The 17731-nt window shown below is 41.9% G+C and overlaps 1 protein-coding gene across 5 annotated transcripts in view; it reads left to right on the forward strand.

Annotated features, from left to right (window-relative positions):
* LOC137380190 (interleukin-17 receptor C-like) overlaps positions 1 to 17731 on the forward strand; it is a 69054-nt gene that overhangs the window by 13348 nt on the left and 37975 nt on the right. For 4 of the 5 annotated variants that reach the window (XM_068051961.1, XM_068051959.1, XM_068051962.1 and 1 more), the window contains exons 2-3: positions 10402 to 10423; positions 15690 to 15833. In XM_068051961.1, coding sequence (XP_067908062.1) covers positions 10402 to 10423; positions 15690 to 15833 — 166 coding nt within the window. The remainder of the gene's footprint in view (positions 1 to 10401; positions 10424 to 15689; positions 15834 to 17731) is intronic. The other variant, XM_068051964.1, reaches the window with a different exon arrangement.

Raw genomic sequence — 17731 nt, forward strand, 5'->3', positions numbered from 1 at the left:
GAAGCTCTGATTAACCACCTTTGTAGCAGTCCCCATTTCGGGCTGCCAGATCATGGCAAGAAGCAGTCATGGTTTTTTCTCTTTCTTTATTGAGAAGCTTGAGTGGATGAAGCATTGCAGGATATGATTTATTTCCCACTTGTTGTCTGACTTGATACCTCATGAATGACTCAATGCCATGAGTCGGAAGTTAAAGACTTACTGTGCTGGTGGTGGGAACCTCTGTAATACTTCATGTAAGACTATTTGTCTGAAGCTCAAACAGGGCATCATCATTCCAGCCAGACACAGCCCACAGCTTTAGCCATATGATGCATACGACTGCTGGAAAACCAAGATCCAGGAGTGGCATGTCTTTTGGGTACAATTCCACGTATCCTGGAACCAGAAGGATTGGTGTGATGTTAGCTCATGCAGCACACTGTGAACACTGTTAATGCCAGCTTCATAATAATTGTACTAATGATATTCTCCATGTGGGAGGGGAATCATCCAACACATTGGAAGCCAGTCAAAGTTTTAAATCAGAAAAGACCTGAGGTGGAACTTTACAATGCCCTGGACCACCACTGGAGCCTCACGTAGTGTGTGGCTTATCAGAAAATCACAGGTACGTTACCTATATTTTTCAGTCTATTAATGTCAACTCATGGGAAAAACAACTGCAATTTTCTGATAAGTCACCTGCTGCTTTCAAGGCATCACCAAGTTCTACCCACCATTTTCACTGTATTGCATTTCGTGGCTTCAAAATGGATTCTTCTGAGAAAGATACCATCCTCAAAATGGCCTCTCCTGCTACATCTTGGGACTGTGGCTTCTCTTTTTTTGGCACTGCATGAAGCAGATAAGACAAAAAGTCAATCAATGTAGTTGATGATTAACCAACTTATGGTACTGGGTGAACAACTGCCAAGTCCACCCAAGCACCATAAACAATTAACGTGCATCGCTGGGATATAATCAACAACATAATGTAGCCGAATAGCTCGAACAAAGGTAGCATGTGTTAAACGCCATAGATGTCCAGTGACACACATTTGGGTGTGTGTATTGGAGCTTACTGTCCATTGTTTGTGTAAAGTCCCTCTGTTTTGCAGACTAACTTCTCGAAGGTGAGTCTGTATTTCGAAGGGTTCAAAACACATGAGTAAATGACACGGTTATCAGGCAGTTACTCTTTTGATCTAGCTGTGCCTTTGCATAGCAAAGAACACCTATATGATTTCAAATTAGACCGCATCTGGGAGAGCACTAGCCACTACTCCTCTTGTGAGAAGCATTTGTCTGGCTTTTGTGAGAAATATCTCTAATGAAAGCCAATCAAAGGAACTCAACAGATGGATTTGTCTTCTTAATGCTTACATGAACGAGTGTAAAACTGGTGCCACATTTGGACTGTCTTAAACAATTCACTGTTGCTGATTGCTCTGTAATAACTCCAATCTGTGAAAAAAAAATTAGCATAGTTTTGGTGTGACTGATTCTAATGTTTTCTAAAGTGATTTTAGTGTGCATTGGAATTTAGGCATGTAGTAAATGTAAACACAATCCTAGATTAATTTATGCACAAGATCATGTATTGGTACACATGAGGCATGAATAAAGAAATAGCTTTGGGCATTAGTCAAAGAATCTGAAAGAACCTGAATCAAAACATTAAGGTTGTCCATTTTTTTCCCTTCAGTGCAGTACTTTGTACTTTGTATTTTGTACTTGCTATATTAAATTTCATCTGGCATTGACCTGCCTACTTGCATATTCTGCCAGACTCACTTTGTAGTTCCCGAGTGAGCTCCTCAGATTCAGCTGCCCCTCCTAGTTTGTTGCCTATGCGTTTGTCCAGTTTGCACTTACCTTAAGAATCCAAGTTGTTGATGTAAATTAGAAACAACAGAACTCTCAACATTGGTTCCTGAGGTATTCCGAAGTGCTTTTCACTCTCCCTAACATAACACCACAACCAAGAACCCACTCCTTCCTATTCTAACCACACTTTTCACACATCCTGAATCACTGGAGGTAACTACTTGTATCTATGGTTGGGCTTTTTGAACATCAACATAAATCTATCCCTATTAGCGTATGCTGTGAGATTATAACAGTTGAGGATTACACATTTCACCGTATCTGTACAAATTTCAGAACCATGCACAGAAATACAGTCATAGCTCAACCACTGAATAATGCAGAGATAGTAACATTAATATTAAAGTATTTAAATTATGAACCAGCAAACTTCACCTAAGAATTCTTGATGCACTGTTATTACATTCATCTGTGCATAATTTTAGGCATGTGCTGATGTATTTAAAATAAACCTGCTTAAAATGACTCTATGACTCTAAGCGCTCCCTCTATCCATGCTAATATATCATACAGATGAATGGAGTATATACATATTAAGTGTTTTTCTATGAACTTTGCCAGGTCAAAATTATATTTCTCTCTCTCTTAAAGTGGAGCATAGGGACCAAATACCCCACACCTTGTACTTTATACTAACGCCACCCCCCACCACCCCCCCCCCCCCCCCCCAACCTCTCTTCTCTTCTCTGCACATTGGATTATTGCCATGCTATCAGAAAGTCCCTGATTTTTTCCCAGACTCCCTTTTACCTCTCTTTGCTTGACAACAGCATTTCTCCATTTCCTGTCCATCCTGAATGGCAGGCTTTCTGGCTCTTTGCGATCAATCATTTAATGTCCACTTCCTATATCTCAGCAAGCATCCTCTTCTGTATTTAATTTTCAGCCCATAGAGGTGAAGATGGAGGGGTAAACAGCAGATGCTCAGCAAAATCCCAGGCTCTGTAGCATCAATATCGAGGAGCACTTAATGCGAGCAGTGAGATCAGGTTTTCCTCATTGGAAACCCTGGAGCGATTCCTTTCATGTTGCTGAGGGATTTTCAGGAAGCAAATGTGACCCGCTGAAGCTTTGCACTGGAAAGTTTGCAGTTTCCTTAACTTGCAACATAAGTTGTCAGGGCAGTCAACATACTTTCAATCATGTGTACGTGAAAGAGAAAACAAAAGCAATGGACTAGAAACTTAAAGAAACTTGACCAGACTCTTCCATCATTCAAGTAAATTGGCTTGTATTAAGTTATAACACATTAGCGGTAGTGCTTTAACCCTGTTGCAGAGACATTTTTGAAGAAGGAAAGCTGTCATTTAGTTTAATATTTTCTTAAGCTTTGTGTTATTGATTATTAGGAAATTCATAGAATGGTTACAGCACGAAAGGACCTGTCAAACCCACGCCGGTTCCCTGCAAGAGCAATTCAGCTAGTCCCAGCCCCTGCCCTTTCCCTGTAGCCCTGCAAACCTTTTCCCTTCAGGTACCTATCCAATTGCCTTTTGAAAGCCACGTTTGAATTTACCTCCAGCACAGTTCCAGGCGGTGCATTCCAGATCGTAACACTTGTAGCATAAAAAAGTTTTTCCTCATGTCGCCTTTGTTTTTTTTGCCAGTCACCTTAAATCCATGTCCTCTGGTTCTCTTCCGCCAATGGGAACAGTTTGTCTCTATCTACTCTGTCCAGACCGCTCATGATTTTCAACGCCTCCATCTGCTCACAACCTTCTCTGAGGAGAACAACCCCAGCTCCTCCAATCTATCCACTTAACTGAAGACCCGCATCCCCATAACCATTTTCGTAAATCTTTTCAGCAACCTCTTTCAAGCCTTCACATCCTTCCTAAAGTTTGGTGCCCAGAATTGGAGAATAAAAAAAACTCTTTAACCAATGGATCATAGAAACATAGAGAATAGGAGCAGGAGTAGGCCATTCGGCCCTTCGAGCCTGCTCCGCCATTCATTATGATCATGGCTGATCATCCAACTCGGTAGCCTGTTCCGGCTTTCGCCCCGTACCCTTTGATAGAAACATAGAAATCAGTCCAATGCTCAGTTTAATTTTGCTGGGATCAACTTGATTTATTGACTTCAGTGGCAAATAATATTTGTTTTTAATTACACTCAGCTCATTTCCTTGTCTAATTGAGGTAGCGAGAGAAAGAAAATCACCAAGAAGGAAGAACAGTACTGCTGACAAACATTAAAACTGGACAGATTCATACTGAAAGTCAAAGTGCCTACTTACTGTCATGACACGAATTTGCAATAAAAGTGATTAAAACTGGCAGAAAACAAATAGAAAATTTCCATTCTAGTGTGTGAACTATCCAAACAAGCATATTTAACAATGCTGTTGATATTTTTAAATGTCTTAGCATGAAGAACCTTTAAATATGCAAAGCATCCCTTTACGATCTCTAATGAATGTTGCCTTCCTAGAATGCATTCCATTGTGATCTGCCACACCCTGATGATGGTGTCCTGCCAACACTAAGAATAAACAGCAAGATGAAAATGGCACATTCAGCTTTTTAAGCTAAAAATTAAATATAAACTTTGAAAAGTAAACATTCCTGAGCACCTAGTTTCTATTTTTATTGCAAATTGTTTCACTGTCCACAATTTCAGTCCATTCATACAAGCCATATGTGATCACAATGGCATTCGATTGGCACTGCTACACATCCATCAAAATTCTCATGCACCTGACTAAAATCGATGGCAATAGACTGTGACTGTTGTGATGGTCTGGGTTATGTTATCCTAGCTGTTAGCATTTTGGAATTAGAGCAGTGGTGCACAACAAATTCCTTTCTCGTGTCAAGACCAATTGGGCAGATAGAGGAAGAATTCCCTGACCAAGGCTTGAACTTGTGTGCTTACTGCAGACCTCTACATGCACAATGACAGTCAAGTGACATTCATCAGTGACTACAGACTGGCATTGATGGACTGGTTTCACACAGTGCTTGTGCACTGAGTGCAGACTAGGATATGCGACTACAGCCTGCCATTTAGAAGTATTGGAGGGCTTGATAGTGAGCTCAATGACTGTAGACTTGAGCTTGGTGCCTGCAGAGTGAGAACTGCTGACTACAAACTGAAAAATACAGGATACTGGGCTATGGTGACTGCAAACCTGAGATTGTAAAGTACTCAGATAGGAACTTAAGAACTGTGCATTGGTTGTGATGACTATTGCCCAGGTCATCTTGGCTGCGGGTTGGGAAGGTTGATTGCAAAATATTAATGAGAAGCTTGGAGATTGAGGTTCAGTAAACTATAAACTGAGGCTGGGAATAGTGCCTGGTGTGACTGAAATTAAAGGAAGTTAAAAAAAGAAGGGAAGAGAGGGGCCACTGCAGATACAGAAAGATTAATGACTTCAGTACAATGAAAGTATGGAAATGTATTTGCACCATATTTGGGAGAAGGAACTGTGTGACTCAATGGGATTTGATTGCTGGAATGGGAGGAGCTCAGACTGCTTGGAATGTGAAGAATGGCATCTAGCTCAACCAGAATGGATCTGACTCAAATAAAAAACAGAAAATGCTGGAAATACTCAGCAGGTCTGGCAGCATCTGTGGAGAGAGAAACAGAGTTAACATTTCAGGTTGATGACCCTTGAGTCTTGACTCAATTTTTTGCTGGCCAACTGTACACAACTTTCATGGAAAGTAATGCTACCCTTCCTACAGTTATTAGAAAACTAGCTGTGAAAAAGTCATCACTGCAATGATTAATGTTACGTTCTGGACTCTTTTCTGTCCTACTTGTCCTAGATACTTTTTGTGTTTTTGAATAATTGCATTAATGAGTTCTTAGCTGCTCACAGCTGCCTTAAGAGTATTTTCACTCGTCTGGATATCTAGGTACATGTTTGTACTGTAATATGCCCGACATAACAAAACAGAAAAGCTTTCTTCAGAATTTTCTTTGGCTATTGGAGCTATTCTTTGTCTTTACAAGATCTTTCTCACCTGAAAAAGTGGCAGAGCATCACAACATCAGACTGCTATTCAGCAAATTTATTAAACAATACATAAAGTTCATATACAATTAATGTAATGTAATATATATTTAGAACAGATATAGTAACTTCTTGAAAGGAAAATAATGTGCTCACAATTTCTGTCCATCTATTATGTTATGATTACCCTTTGAAATGTGCAGTTATTTTCTTCTCGTTGCACAAACTGGCCTGAGGTACCTCTGCAAAAATTTCAAATCAGTTCATCAGTCCATGCCCATAAATATTCCCCCACCAGTTATGGAGTTAAGTAACTGTCATCCAATTTCAAATGTTAGTGCTGATTGTAACTAAGCAAGCTTGTTTTTAATGGCTCCCATCTGACCTAAACAGCAGTAGCAGTCTGAAAACGCCATTGGGTCACTTAACGCCCCATTTATGCTCACATTCAAGCCACCACCATCTTAATTGGAGGCCTGAGAGGGTAAGCAGGAGGTATTTATAAGATACAATTCAGGATATTACACTGTACATGGAACATTGATTGCAATTTTCAGGTACAAATGGGCAGGGTACGTGTGGCACATGCTCCACCTATTTGCACTTGGCATTGAGTGGTCAAACCAGTGGTCCTTAAGGGAACTTCTATTTTTGTGGGTCCAGGAGGAGCAGAGGGCCCACGGACAAACTCCCTATCCATCCGTGTGAGCCTCCCTCCACTCCCCAACCCAGGCTCAAACTGCTGGTCAGCTCAGCATGGGAACTGGCTGATTTCCTGCCCTTCCACAACCAGCAGGTTGCAGCCGTGTGCCTGCTTGGCACACACAGTTCACCAGCTGCACATAAATGAGGCTCAGGCCTCAAAATGGCTCAGGCCTAATGGACGTAACAATGGCAGGGCGGAAGGTCCGTTTCACTCACCCCAAAATTGCCCCAGTATGCTTTTGTTTGAATGTAGCTTGGTTCCTCCCACTGGTATGTATTCTCAAAGATAACAGAACATATCTGTGCAATATCTGTACAGAGTTATGGGACAGGATTTTGAATGCTGTTGGTATTTTAAATTGCTTGGGGCAGATTTTGCTATTCCTGCCCCTGTGTATATTGGATTGGACAATACATAGAGGAAGTTAATGGATGAAAGATTGATGAGTTCCCTTAAATGCATGTGATCCTCACTGCCTATTTTCTTCTAAAAACTCTACCCAGATTAACCAATCTGATCAGGTACAGGAAAAGGAAAATCTGCTCCCTGATGTTGTGTGAGGAATATAAATTAATTACTGCCAATCTAAAACTGGACAAAAATGATTCATTTTAGTCACAGTTACAATCCTAACAGTATGATAGCCATTACAGCAAGTGAAAATCATTCATATAATTACTGCAAGCCAAGGCTCCTTCGACAGCACCTTCCAAACCTGCAACCTTTACCATCTAGAAGAACAAGGACAGCAGACACATGGGAACAGCAGAACACAAGTGTCCCACCAAGTCACACAGTAGCTTGACTTAAAACTATCTCACCACTCCCTCACTGTCGCTGGGTCAAAATCCTGGAACTCCCTCCCTAACAGCACTGTGGGTGTACCCACACCAGATGGAATGCAGCAGTTCAAGAAGGCAGCTCATCACCACCTTCCCAAGGGCAATTAGGGATGGGCAACAAATGCTGGCTTTGCCAGCAATGCTTACATCTCATGAATGAATAAAAAAAGGTATTAAATGTTATTACGTCATTGTGATCACTAAAGATGATCCTTCACATGACTGCAGGGTAACAGTGAATAAAGTCCTTTTTGTTGTGGTGATATTACACCAATGAAAATCTCTCATAATTATGACAAAGCTGACTCTATATGACTGTCACTTACATCAACTGGGTGGCTCTCTCCTGAAGAAGAAATGGTCTGTCACAAGACAACAGTGGCACACCAGGTTAAGATGTCTTTTGTGAAGGTGATATTTTGAACAATTTTTTAACATGAAGGAGTGAGGGTCCTTGAGCATTGTTGCTACACTGAGTAAGGTCTTGCTTGTGAATTCAATATGTCACACACACTGGAAGTGCGATGATACAAACTATGGACTAACTCTGAACAGTTATGAAAAACTGACTTTGTCTTTTAAAAATGAACCTTTATTTGCTTACAAGGGAAATTAGAGATAGCATTAGATCCAAGGAAGAGGCATATAAATTTGCCAGGAAAAACAACAAACCTGAGGATTGGGAGCAGTTTAGAATTCAGCAAAGGAGGACCAAGGGATTGATTAAGAAGGGGAAAATAGAGTACAAGAGCAAGCTTGCGGGGAACATAAAAACTGACTGTAAAAGTTTCTGTAGGTATGCGAAGAGAAAAAGATTGGTGAAGACAAATGTAGGTCCCTTCCAGTCAGAAACAGGGGAATTTATTATGGGGAATAAAGAAATGATTGACCAACTAAATGCATACTTTGGTTCTGTCTTCACAAAGGAGGACACAAATATCATACCAGAAATGTTGGGGAACACAGGGCTTAGTGAAAGAGAGGAACTGAAAGAAATCAGTATTAGTAGAGAAATGGTATTGAGGAAGTTGATGGGATTGAAGGCCGATAAATTCCCAGGGCCTGATGTTATACATCCCAGAGTACTTAAGGAAGTGGCCCTAGAAATAGTGGATGTATTGGTGGTCATCTTCCAAGATTCTATAGACTCTGGAACAGTTCCTACAGATTGGAGGGTAGCTAATGTAACCCCACTATTTAAAAAGGGAGGTAGAGAGAAAGCAGGGAATTATAGACCAGTCAGCCGGACGTCGGTAGTGGGGAAAATTCTAGAGTCCATTATCAAAGATTTTATAGCAGAGCATTTAGAGAACAGAGGTAGAATTGGGCAGAGTCAGCATGGATTTACGAAAGGGAAATCATGCTTGACAAATCAACTACAATTCTTCGAGGATGTAACTCGTAGAGTTGATGAGGGGAGCCAGTGGATGTGGTTTATTTGGACTTTCAGATGGCTTTCGACAAAGTTTCACATGTAAAATTAAAGTGCATGGGATTGGGGGTAATGTATTGCGATGGATAGAAATTTGGTTGGTGAATAGGAAACAAAGAGTAGGGAAAATTGGGTCTTTTTTCGAATGGCAGGCAGTGACTAGTGGGGTACCGCAGGGATTGGTGCTAGGACCCCAGCTATTCACAATATACATTAATGATTTAGATGAGGGAACTAAATGTAATATCTCCTCATTTGCAGACGACACAAAACTGGGTGGGAGGGTGAGCTGTGAGGAGGATGCAGAGAGGTTTCAGGGTGATTTGGACAAATTGAGTGAGTGGGCTAATGCATGGCAGATGCAGTTTAATGTGGATAAATGTGAGGTTATCCTCCTTGGTGGCAAAAATTCAGATTATTATCTGAACGGCTATAAACTGAGAGAGGGGAATATGCAGCGAGACCTGGGTGTTCTCGTACACCAGTCGCTGAAGGTAAGCATGCAGGTACAACAGGTGGTAAAAAAGGCAAATGGTATGTTGGCCTTCATAGCGAGAGGATTCGAGTACAGGAGCAGGGCTGACTTGCTGCTGTTATACAGGGCCTTGGTGAGGCCACACCTGGAATATTGTGTGCAGTTTTGGTCTCCTTATCTGAGGATGGATGTTCTTGCTATATTGGGAGTGCAACCAAGGTTTACCAGACTGATTCCTGGGATGGTGGGACTGACATATGAGGAGAGATTGAGTCGATTAGGATTATATTAGCTGGAGTTCAGATGAGTGAGAAGGGATCTCATAGAAACCTATAAAATTCTAACAGGACTTGACAAGGTCGATGCAGGAAGGATGTTCCCGATGGTGGAGGGGTCCAGAACCAGGGGTCATAGTCTAAGGATACGGGGTAAACCTTTCAGGCCTGGGATGAGGAGAAATTCCTTCACCCAAAGAGTGGTGAGCCTGTGGAATTTGCTACCACAGAAAGCAGTTGAGGCCAAAACATTGTATGTATCAAAAAGGAGTTAGATATAGCTCTTGGGTCTAAAGGGATCAAAGGGTATGGGGCAAAAGAGGGAACAGGGTACTGAGTTGGATGATTAGCCATGATCATAATGAATGGCGAAGCAGGCTCGAAGGGCTGAATGGCCTACTCCTGCTCCTATTTTCTATGCTTCTATGTTTATTTTAAAAAGTGAACAATGGTCCAAAATGACCACCTAAGGCCATTGTGCATTCAAATTGTCTGACAAAGACAAAGGACAAATCTTCAAAGCTAAGAGGTGTCAATTGCACCCAATCCTAAAACATTCCAGAATTGAATGTCTTCTTCTGAAACAAAGAAGGGGTGAAGTAGCCTTGGACTGTTTACCACACTTAAGGCACTATTACAAATGCAGGTTATTATTTTCCATAAACTGTCAAAGTTGGAAAGGGATAATTTTTGTGACCACTAGTCAAAAAATCATACACCACGCACTGGAATTTCTGTTATTTGCTCTTTGTGAGGGGAAAACTCTCTACAGGGAGGATGAAATCGATTTTAATAATTCAAATTTTGAAACAATTTTTTTCTCCTTTCTTTGCAGGCCCTTTCATGTGAAGCCAAGTGTAAGTATTCCATTTTTATAGTATTTTATAATAAGACCACCTCTGTTGGCATCTTTGAGATATCAATAACCTGAATTGCTTGTTGGCCTTTCATGTTACGCTTATATGAACATACGAACCAGGAGTAGGGGTAGGCTATTCAACCCCTCGAGCCTGCTTTGCCATTCTAATCTGTTTTTGGACACAACTCCACTTTCCTACCTTTCCTGATATCATTTGACTCCCTTGTTTTTCAAGAATCTGTCTACCTCTGCCTTAAAAACATTCAATGACCCTGCCTCCAGCACTCTCCAGGGAAGAGAGTTCCACAGAATCATGGTCCTCTGAGAGAAAAAAATTCTCCTCATCTCTCTTAAATGGGAGACCCCTTTATTTTTAAACTGTGCCCTTAGTTTTAGTCTCTCCCACAAGGGGAAACATCCTTTCAAAATTCAACCTGTCAAGTCCCCTCAGGATCTTTTATGTTTCAATAATATCACCTCTTATCCTAAACTCCAATGAATACAGACCCAACCCGTCCAACCTTTCCTCATAAGATAACCCTCTCATCCCAGGAATTAGTCGAGTGAATCTTCTCTGAACTGCTTCCAATGCAATTATATTCTTTCTTAGGTAAGGAGAGCAAAACTGTACACAATACTCTAGATGTGGTCTCATCAATGCCCTGTACAATTGAAGCAAAGCATCTCTACTTTTATATTCCATTCCCCTTTCAATAACCAACAACATTGCATTTGCCTTCTTAATCACTTGTTGTACCTTATTATGACTCGGTGCGAAATGTGTTTAGGGGTCTGTTACTATCTTCACCTGGTCTTATTGTAACAGGAGTAATTTTAATCACACTGTGTTTTGAGCTCCTTCTTTGTGGATCCTTGTTCACACTTTCCAATTATAAGGCAAAGAAATGAGCACAAACAAGCTTTCTGTGGTTTAAAGAAGAAAGATGAAATTTATTAAACCTTAAACTTAAACTTTATTGTGGTTAACGCCTACGGATATATGACGCGCCCACGCCCATGCACATCCGATATACACATGCAAATAGGGACAGAAAAGAACAGAAGAAAAGATAAGTAGAACAGTTTGAGGTAATATCTTGTTACTGCTTCTTGAACTCACTGTAGTCCTTGATTGAAGATATGGTCTTGCGTTTCGTTGGGGCCCAGTAGTCGTCTTAAACCTTGTTCACTTAGGAGACTGTTCTCTCTTTGAGTTTACGTATCTTCACAAGATTCATTTCCATGGGAAAGAGATGGAGGCAGGCAGACAATCACACTATCACAGAATAATACAGTGCAGAAGAGGCCCTTCGGCCCATCGAGTCTGCACCGATGCATTAAAACACCTGACCTGTCTACCTAATCCCATTTGCCAGCACTTGGCCCATAGCCTTGAATGTTATGACATGCCAAGTGCTCATCCAGGTACTTTTTAAAGGATGTGAGGCAACCTGCCTCTACCACCCTCCCAGGCAGGGCATTCCAGACCGTCACCACCCTCTGGGTAAAAAAGTTCTTCCTCAAATCCCCCTTAAACCTCCCGCCCCTCACCTTAAACTTGTGACTCCTCGTAACTGACCCTTCAACTAAGGGGAACAGCTGCTCCCTATCCATCCTGTCCATGCCCCTCATAATCTTGTACACCTCGATCAGGTCAGTCCTCAGTCTTCTCTGCTCCAGTGAAAACAACCCAAGCCTATCCAACCTCTCTTCATAGCTTAAATGTTCCATCCCAGGCAACATCCTGGTGAATTGCCTCTGTACCCCCTCCAATGCAATCACATCCTTCCTATAATGTGGCAACCAGAATTGCACACAGTACTCCAGCTGTGGCCTTACCAAAGTTCTGTACAACTCCAACATGACCTCCCTGCTTTTGTAATCTATGCCTCGATTGATAAAGGCAAGTGTCCCATATGCCTTTTTCACCACCCTGTTAACCTGCCCTTCTGCCTTCAGAGATCTATGGACAAACACGGCAAGGTCCCTTTGTTCCTCGGAACTTCCCAGTGTCAGGCCATTCATTGAATACTTCCGTGTCACATTACTCCTTCCAAAGTGTATCACCCCTCACACTTTTCAGCGTTAAATTCCATCTGCCACTTTTCTGCCCATTTGACCATCCCGTCTATATCTTCCTGTAACCCAAGACACTCCACCTCACTGTTAACCACTCGGCCAATCTTTGTGTCATCCGCGAACTTACTGATCCTCCACCCCCCCCCCCCCCCCCACCCCACATAGTCATCTATGTTGTTTATATAAATGACAAACAATAGGGGACCCAGCACAGACCCCTGTGGTACGCCACTGGACACTAGCTTCCAGTCACTAAAACAGCCGTCTGTCATCATTCTCTGTCTCCTACAGCTAAGCCAATTTTGAATCCACCTTATCAAGTTACCTTGTATCCCATGTGCATTTGCTTTCTTGATAAGTCTCCCATGTGGGACCTTGTCAAAGGCTTTGCTGAAATCCATGTAAACTACATCAACTGCACTACCCTCATCTACACACCTGGTCACATGCTCAAAAAATTCAATCAAATTTGTAAGGCAAGACCTCCCTCTGACAAAGCCATGCTGACTATTCCTAATCAAATTTTGCCTCTCCAAGTGGTGATAGATTCTCTCCTTCAGAATTTTCTCCAATAGTTTCCCTACCACTGACGTGAGACTCACTGGTCTGTAGTTTCCTGGCTTATCTCTACAACCTTTCTTAAATAGTGGGACCACATTAGCTGTTCTCCAGTCCTCTGGCACCTCCCCCGTGGCCAGAGAGGAATTAAAAATTAGGGTCAGAGCCCCTGCAATCTCCACCCTTGCCTCCCACAGCATCCTGGGACACAAATCGTCTGGACCTGGAGATTTGTCCACTTTTAAGCCTTCCAAAACCTCCAATACCTTGTCACTCCCTATGACAATTTGCTCAAGAACCTCACACTCTCTCTCTCTCTCTCTCTCTAAGTTCTATGTCTACATCCTCTTTCTCTTGGGTGAAGACAGATGTGAAGTATTCGTTCAACAGGAAAGGAGATGTTCTCAGTCCATGAGCACATGGCGTTCTCTGTTCCAATTCCTTTGTTGGGAGTTCAAATTCAAAAAAAATTCCCAGGTTGCCTAGCAGGTTAGTCATGTGACCAGCTCCTTATATGGAACAGTCTCTTCAAAATCCTTTGTTGGAAGTTTTGATTCTCTGCAACAGCCAGTTAGTCATGTGACTAAAACTGGTCTGACCACTTCTGTGTATTGGGGAAGTAACTACTGGGTCCCTTTTGTTCCAACACTGCTTGTACTATGCAGATGATCTTCCAGTCAGGGTCTTGCAATTTTAAGTTTTAATGTTCATGTGGCAAAATAATGTGTATCTCAGTCTTGGCAGGTGGGGGTTTGCCTGACAACCTGTATACTAACTTTTTGTGTTTTGTGTACTAGGACACCCAGATCCCTCTGCATCTCAGATTTCTGCAATCTCTCTCCATTTAAATAATATGTTGCTTTTCTAATTTTCCTGCCAAGTTCACAGTTTCCCACATTATACTCCATCTGCCAAATCTTTGCCCACTCACTTAACCTATCTATATCCTTTTGCAGACTCCTTATGTCCTCTTCACAACTTACTCTCCTATCTATCTTTGTGTCATTAGCAAATTTAGCAACCATATATTCGGTCCCTTCATCAAAGTCATTGATTTAAATTGTAAATCGTTGAGGCCCCAGCACTGATCTCTGTGGCAGTCCAGTAGTTACAGCTTGCCAACCTGAAAACGATCCATTTATACCTACTCTCTGCTGCCTGTTGCCTATTGCCAAAAAATATTTTTCAATCTTAAGCCCTGATTTTCCAACAATGGCAAAAATGGGGTTGAGCTAGCCCATATCACAGGCTCTCCCGTGCTGGCAGCTCAGGGGCCAATTCATGCTGAATTTAGCAATGGAAGTCCCTTCCCCTAATTTGCTTAGGTAACTGTCACATGACATGATAAGTTTAGTTTGTAACACATTTGGCCGCAGAGTGTAAAATCTGGAGACAAGACTAGATATATCTAAAGAAAAAACTGCTGTACTTAATTTCTTGAAATAATTATTATTTCTAAGTGGTAAAATAAGTACAAAAGCTTATCATTTCTTCATTGAGGGCCTCATATTTCCAGCATTTCTGTAACCAGCACAAAGACATGACAGGGTCAGTCTTACTCTTTGTTGCAGTTGTGGAATGCTCCATCCACACTATGCTGCCCCAGGATTTCCTTGGCTTCGCCAATATGTGGTACTGGATCTGCCCCTGGTGTAGGCACAGGCCCAGCAAAAGTGTACAAATGATGTGGGAGGGGATGTCCCTGATGTCCTACCTTACTTTCCTCATCATTGGTCCACTGGATGCCTGGGCAGAAGAGTGCCTGAAGAAGTCAGAAGATGGGACTTGTTTCATTGCTCCTGTAGACCAGTGGTGTACAAGGGTCAGCCCAAAGATGGAAAGGGAGACCATGATCTTCTCCATCTCAGGACCATTATAAGGCCTCTGGGCAAGGAGGGCAGCTTCAGATATTTCAGGCTGTGGATGTACCTACCCTACATGGACTGCAGTGGTTCAAGAAGGCGGCTCATGACCACCTTCTCGAGCAATTAGGGATGGGCAATAAATGCTGTCCTAGCCAGTGATGCCCACATCCCATGAATGAATAAAAAAGGCTTATATCTCCACTCTCATTTATCTGTCGGATCCCAGCACAAGGTCCAACTAATGCGTGGGTCTGCACCAGGATAACATCCAGATTATGCACATATTCCACCAGAACTGGGAACTTGGGTGCACTTCTTTTCTTATAGTCTTTGTCCCTAGTATTCTTCATTGACCACAATAACCAGCCAAAAGTACAAGGAACCTTTTCTACAGTCACTGTCACTACTGTGACCAATGGGCAGTATGTGCCAATCAGTTTCTCTTCTTTCCCTTAGGCTATTCTTCAATGCTCACTATTTTACAACCTACCTGAGAACTATCAAGATATCCATGTATGGAGTAGATGATGAGATACCAGGGAATCTACCTTTGGATTGTCTGTAATATCAAAGCAAGTACTATAGATTATGGGGCACCCATGCTATCATTCCTGCTGATGCAACATTTAACGTTTGAGATTTAACATTTTCACTTAGCTCACGCCAGCAGTTATTTTGCCTTTGCTCATTGACCCTTGTACTTTCTATTCTACCTGCCATCTAATCACCATGCTGAGCTGTTTCGTAATTCTTATTTAACAGACTGTGGCTCTGAGAAAAACAATGAAGTGATGCCAGTGAACACACTGCTGCTAACTAACTTAACAACCTCCACGATACTCTACTGTGAGCAGAACAAGCCGTGCACCCCATGTATACGTGTCCAACTGACAGTGTCACTGGCAGGTAAGAGTGGAAAACTAAATATTAATAATGTCAAACTTTCCAAAAATTCAGAAACTTCAAGATTGCAATTAATTACAGGAAACTGCAACTTATGAGAAGTTTTCCACTGACATGGAATGTGCAAGGAAGTATTTTCAGTAGACCCAGTGCTGGACACATTGCGTTCACATGTAAATCCCTTTTGCTTCATCAGATACTCATATTTTGATAAAACTAGATGCTTATCCTCAGTAAATACTTATTGAAATCTATGGCAGAAAGCCAGTTGGTTATAGATTTATTTTTCTCACGTTCAGTAGAAATTGGCTACTGATAGGCAACAGGACACAAATCCTATCATCTCCCACCCTTAACAATGAAGTAGAGCACTAGAAAAAAATTATTCTTATAGACTGCTTTAATATTCTTGTTCAGCTGCTGCCTTCAAGGTCTCCTGCAGCCAGAGGCCAGTTAAAACTGAAATCAACTATTTTGCTTTAGAATAGCAGCCAGGAAGACACAATGGAATGATTTGAATTCAGCTTGCTTGATAGAAATGGGGCAATATTACATACATAGTTATACTTTATAGCACATAAAAAAGCCAATCAAAGAAAGAAAGACTTGCATTTATATAGCTCACTACCACCAGACGCCTCAAAGTGCTTTATAACCAATGAAGTACCTTTAAAATGTGACCACTGTTGTAAACGCAGCAGCCACGCAGCAAAACATCCACAAAAAGCAATGTGATAATGACCAGGTAATCTGTTTTTGTGCTGTTAATTGAGGGATCAACATTGGCTCGGACACTAGGGATAACTCCCCTGCTCTTATTCGAAATAGTGCCATGGGATTGTTTATATCCACCCAAGCAGGCAAATAGGTTTAACGTCTCATCCAAAAGACAGCACCTCTGACACCGCAGAACTCCCTCAGTACTGCACTGGAGCGTTAGCCTTGAATTTTATACTCAAGCCCTGGAGTAGAGCTTGTGACTCAAAGGCAGAGTGCCACCTACTGAGCCACAGCTGACACACGCATCAACCTCATACGTCCATTCTATTGTTTATGCTCCAGACAAACCACCTCCTACCCTTCTTCATCTAACCCCATCAATATATCCTTTGATTCCTTTCAGCCTCATGTGTTTATCTAATTTCCCTGAAATGCATCTGTTCTATTTGCCTCTAGAAGGAGCAGAGATAAAAATCATTGAGTGGCACATCGCACCCCATTCCCATCCCGTTACCATATTTACTGTGGTCTTCCCTGGGCAGAGGATGCATTATCATTCTTCATTACTGTCTGGAAACTAGAGTTTGGCTTCGGGCTGATGTCTGCAGGCACACTGTCCACTTTGCTGCAGTTTCCGGTGCAAAGCTAATTTCTCAGTCACTGTGGAGCATGTATCGCGCAGATTATGATGAATCTGGCACCATTAGGCCTCTCATTAGCAATTTTCTGCTGGAGACTGAGTACGCACAGTCACTCCCAGAAACTGATTACCCACAACTCTAAATTTACACCCAAAAAATGGGCACAACAGGGACCAATTTCTTCCCCTGCGTTTCTACCTAGCCGAACAGTTATCACAGTGACAAAGCCGAGTGCAAGTGATATTGGCTTGGCCTGGTAGGTAGCACTCTTGCCTCAGCTTTCAAGCCCCATACCAGGATTTGAGCATATAATCTATGCAGACAGTTCAGTGCGGTGTTGAGGTGAATGCTCAAATGGGAGTAAAAGATCCTCTTCGAAGAACAGGGTGTTCTGCTGGTCAAACTGACCAGCTTTCCTCGCTCAAAAGCAACATCAAGAAAACACAACTTAACTGGTCATTCAGAGTAAGTGCTTTCCTGAAACCCTGCTCTGTACAATTGGCTATTGCATTTACCTATGTTAACAACAATGACTGCAGT

This window comes from Heterodontus francisci, chromosome 19 (assembly GCF_036365525.1).
Source record: "Heterodontus francisci isolate sHetFra1 chromosome 19, sHetFra1.hap1, whole genome shotgun sequence".
NCBI classification, from domain to species: Eukaryota; Metazoa; Chordata; class Chondrichthyes; order Heterodontiformes; family Heterodontidae; genus Heterodontus; species Heterodontus francisci.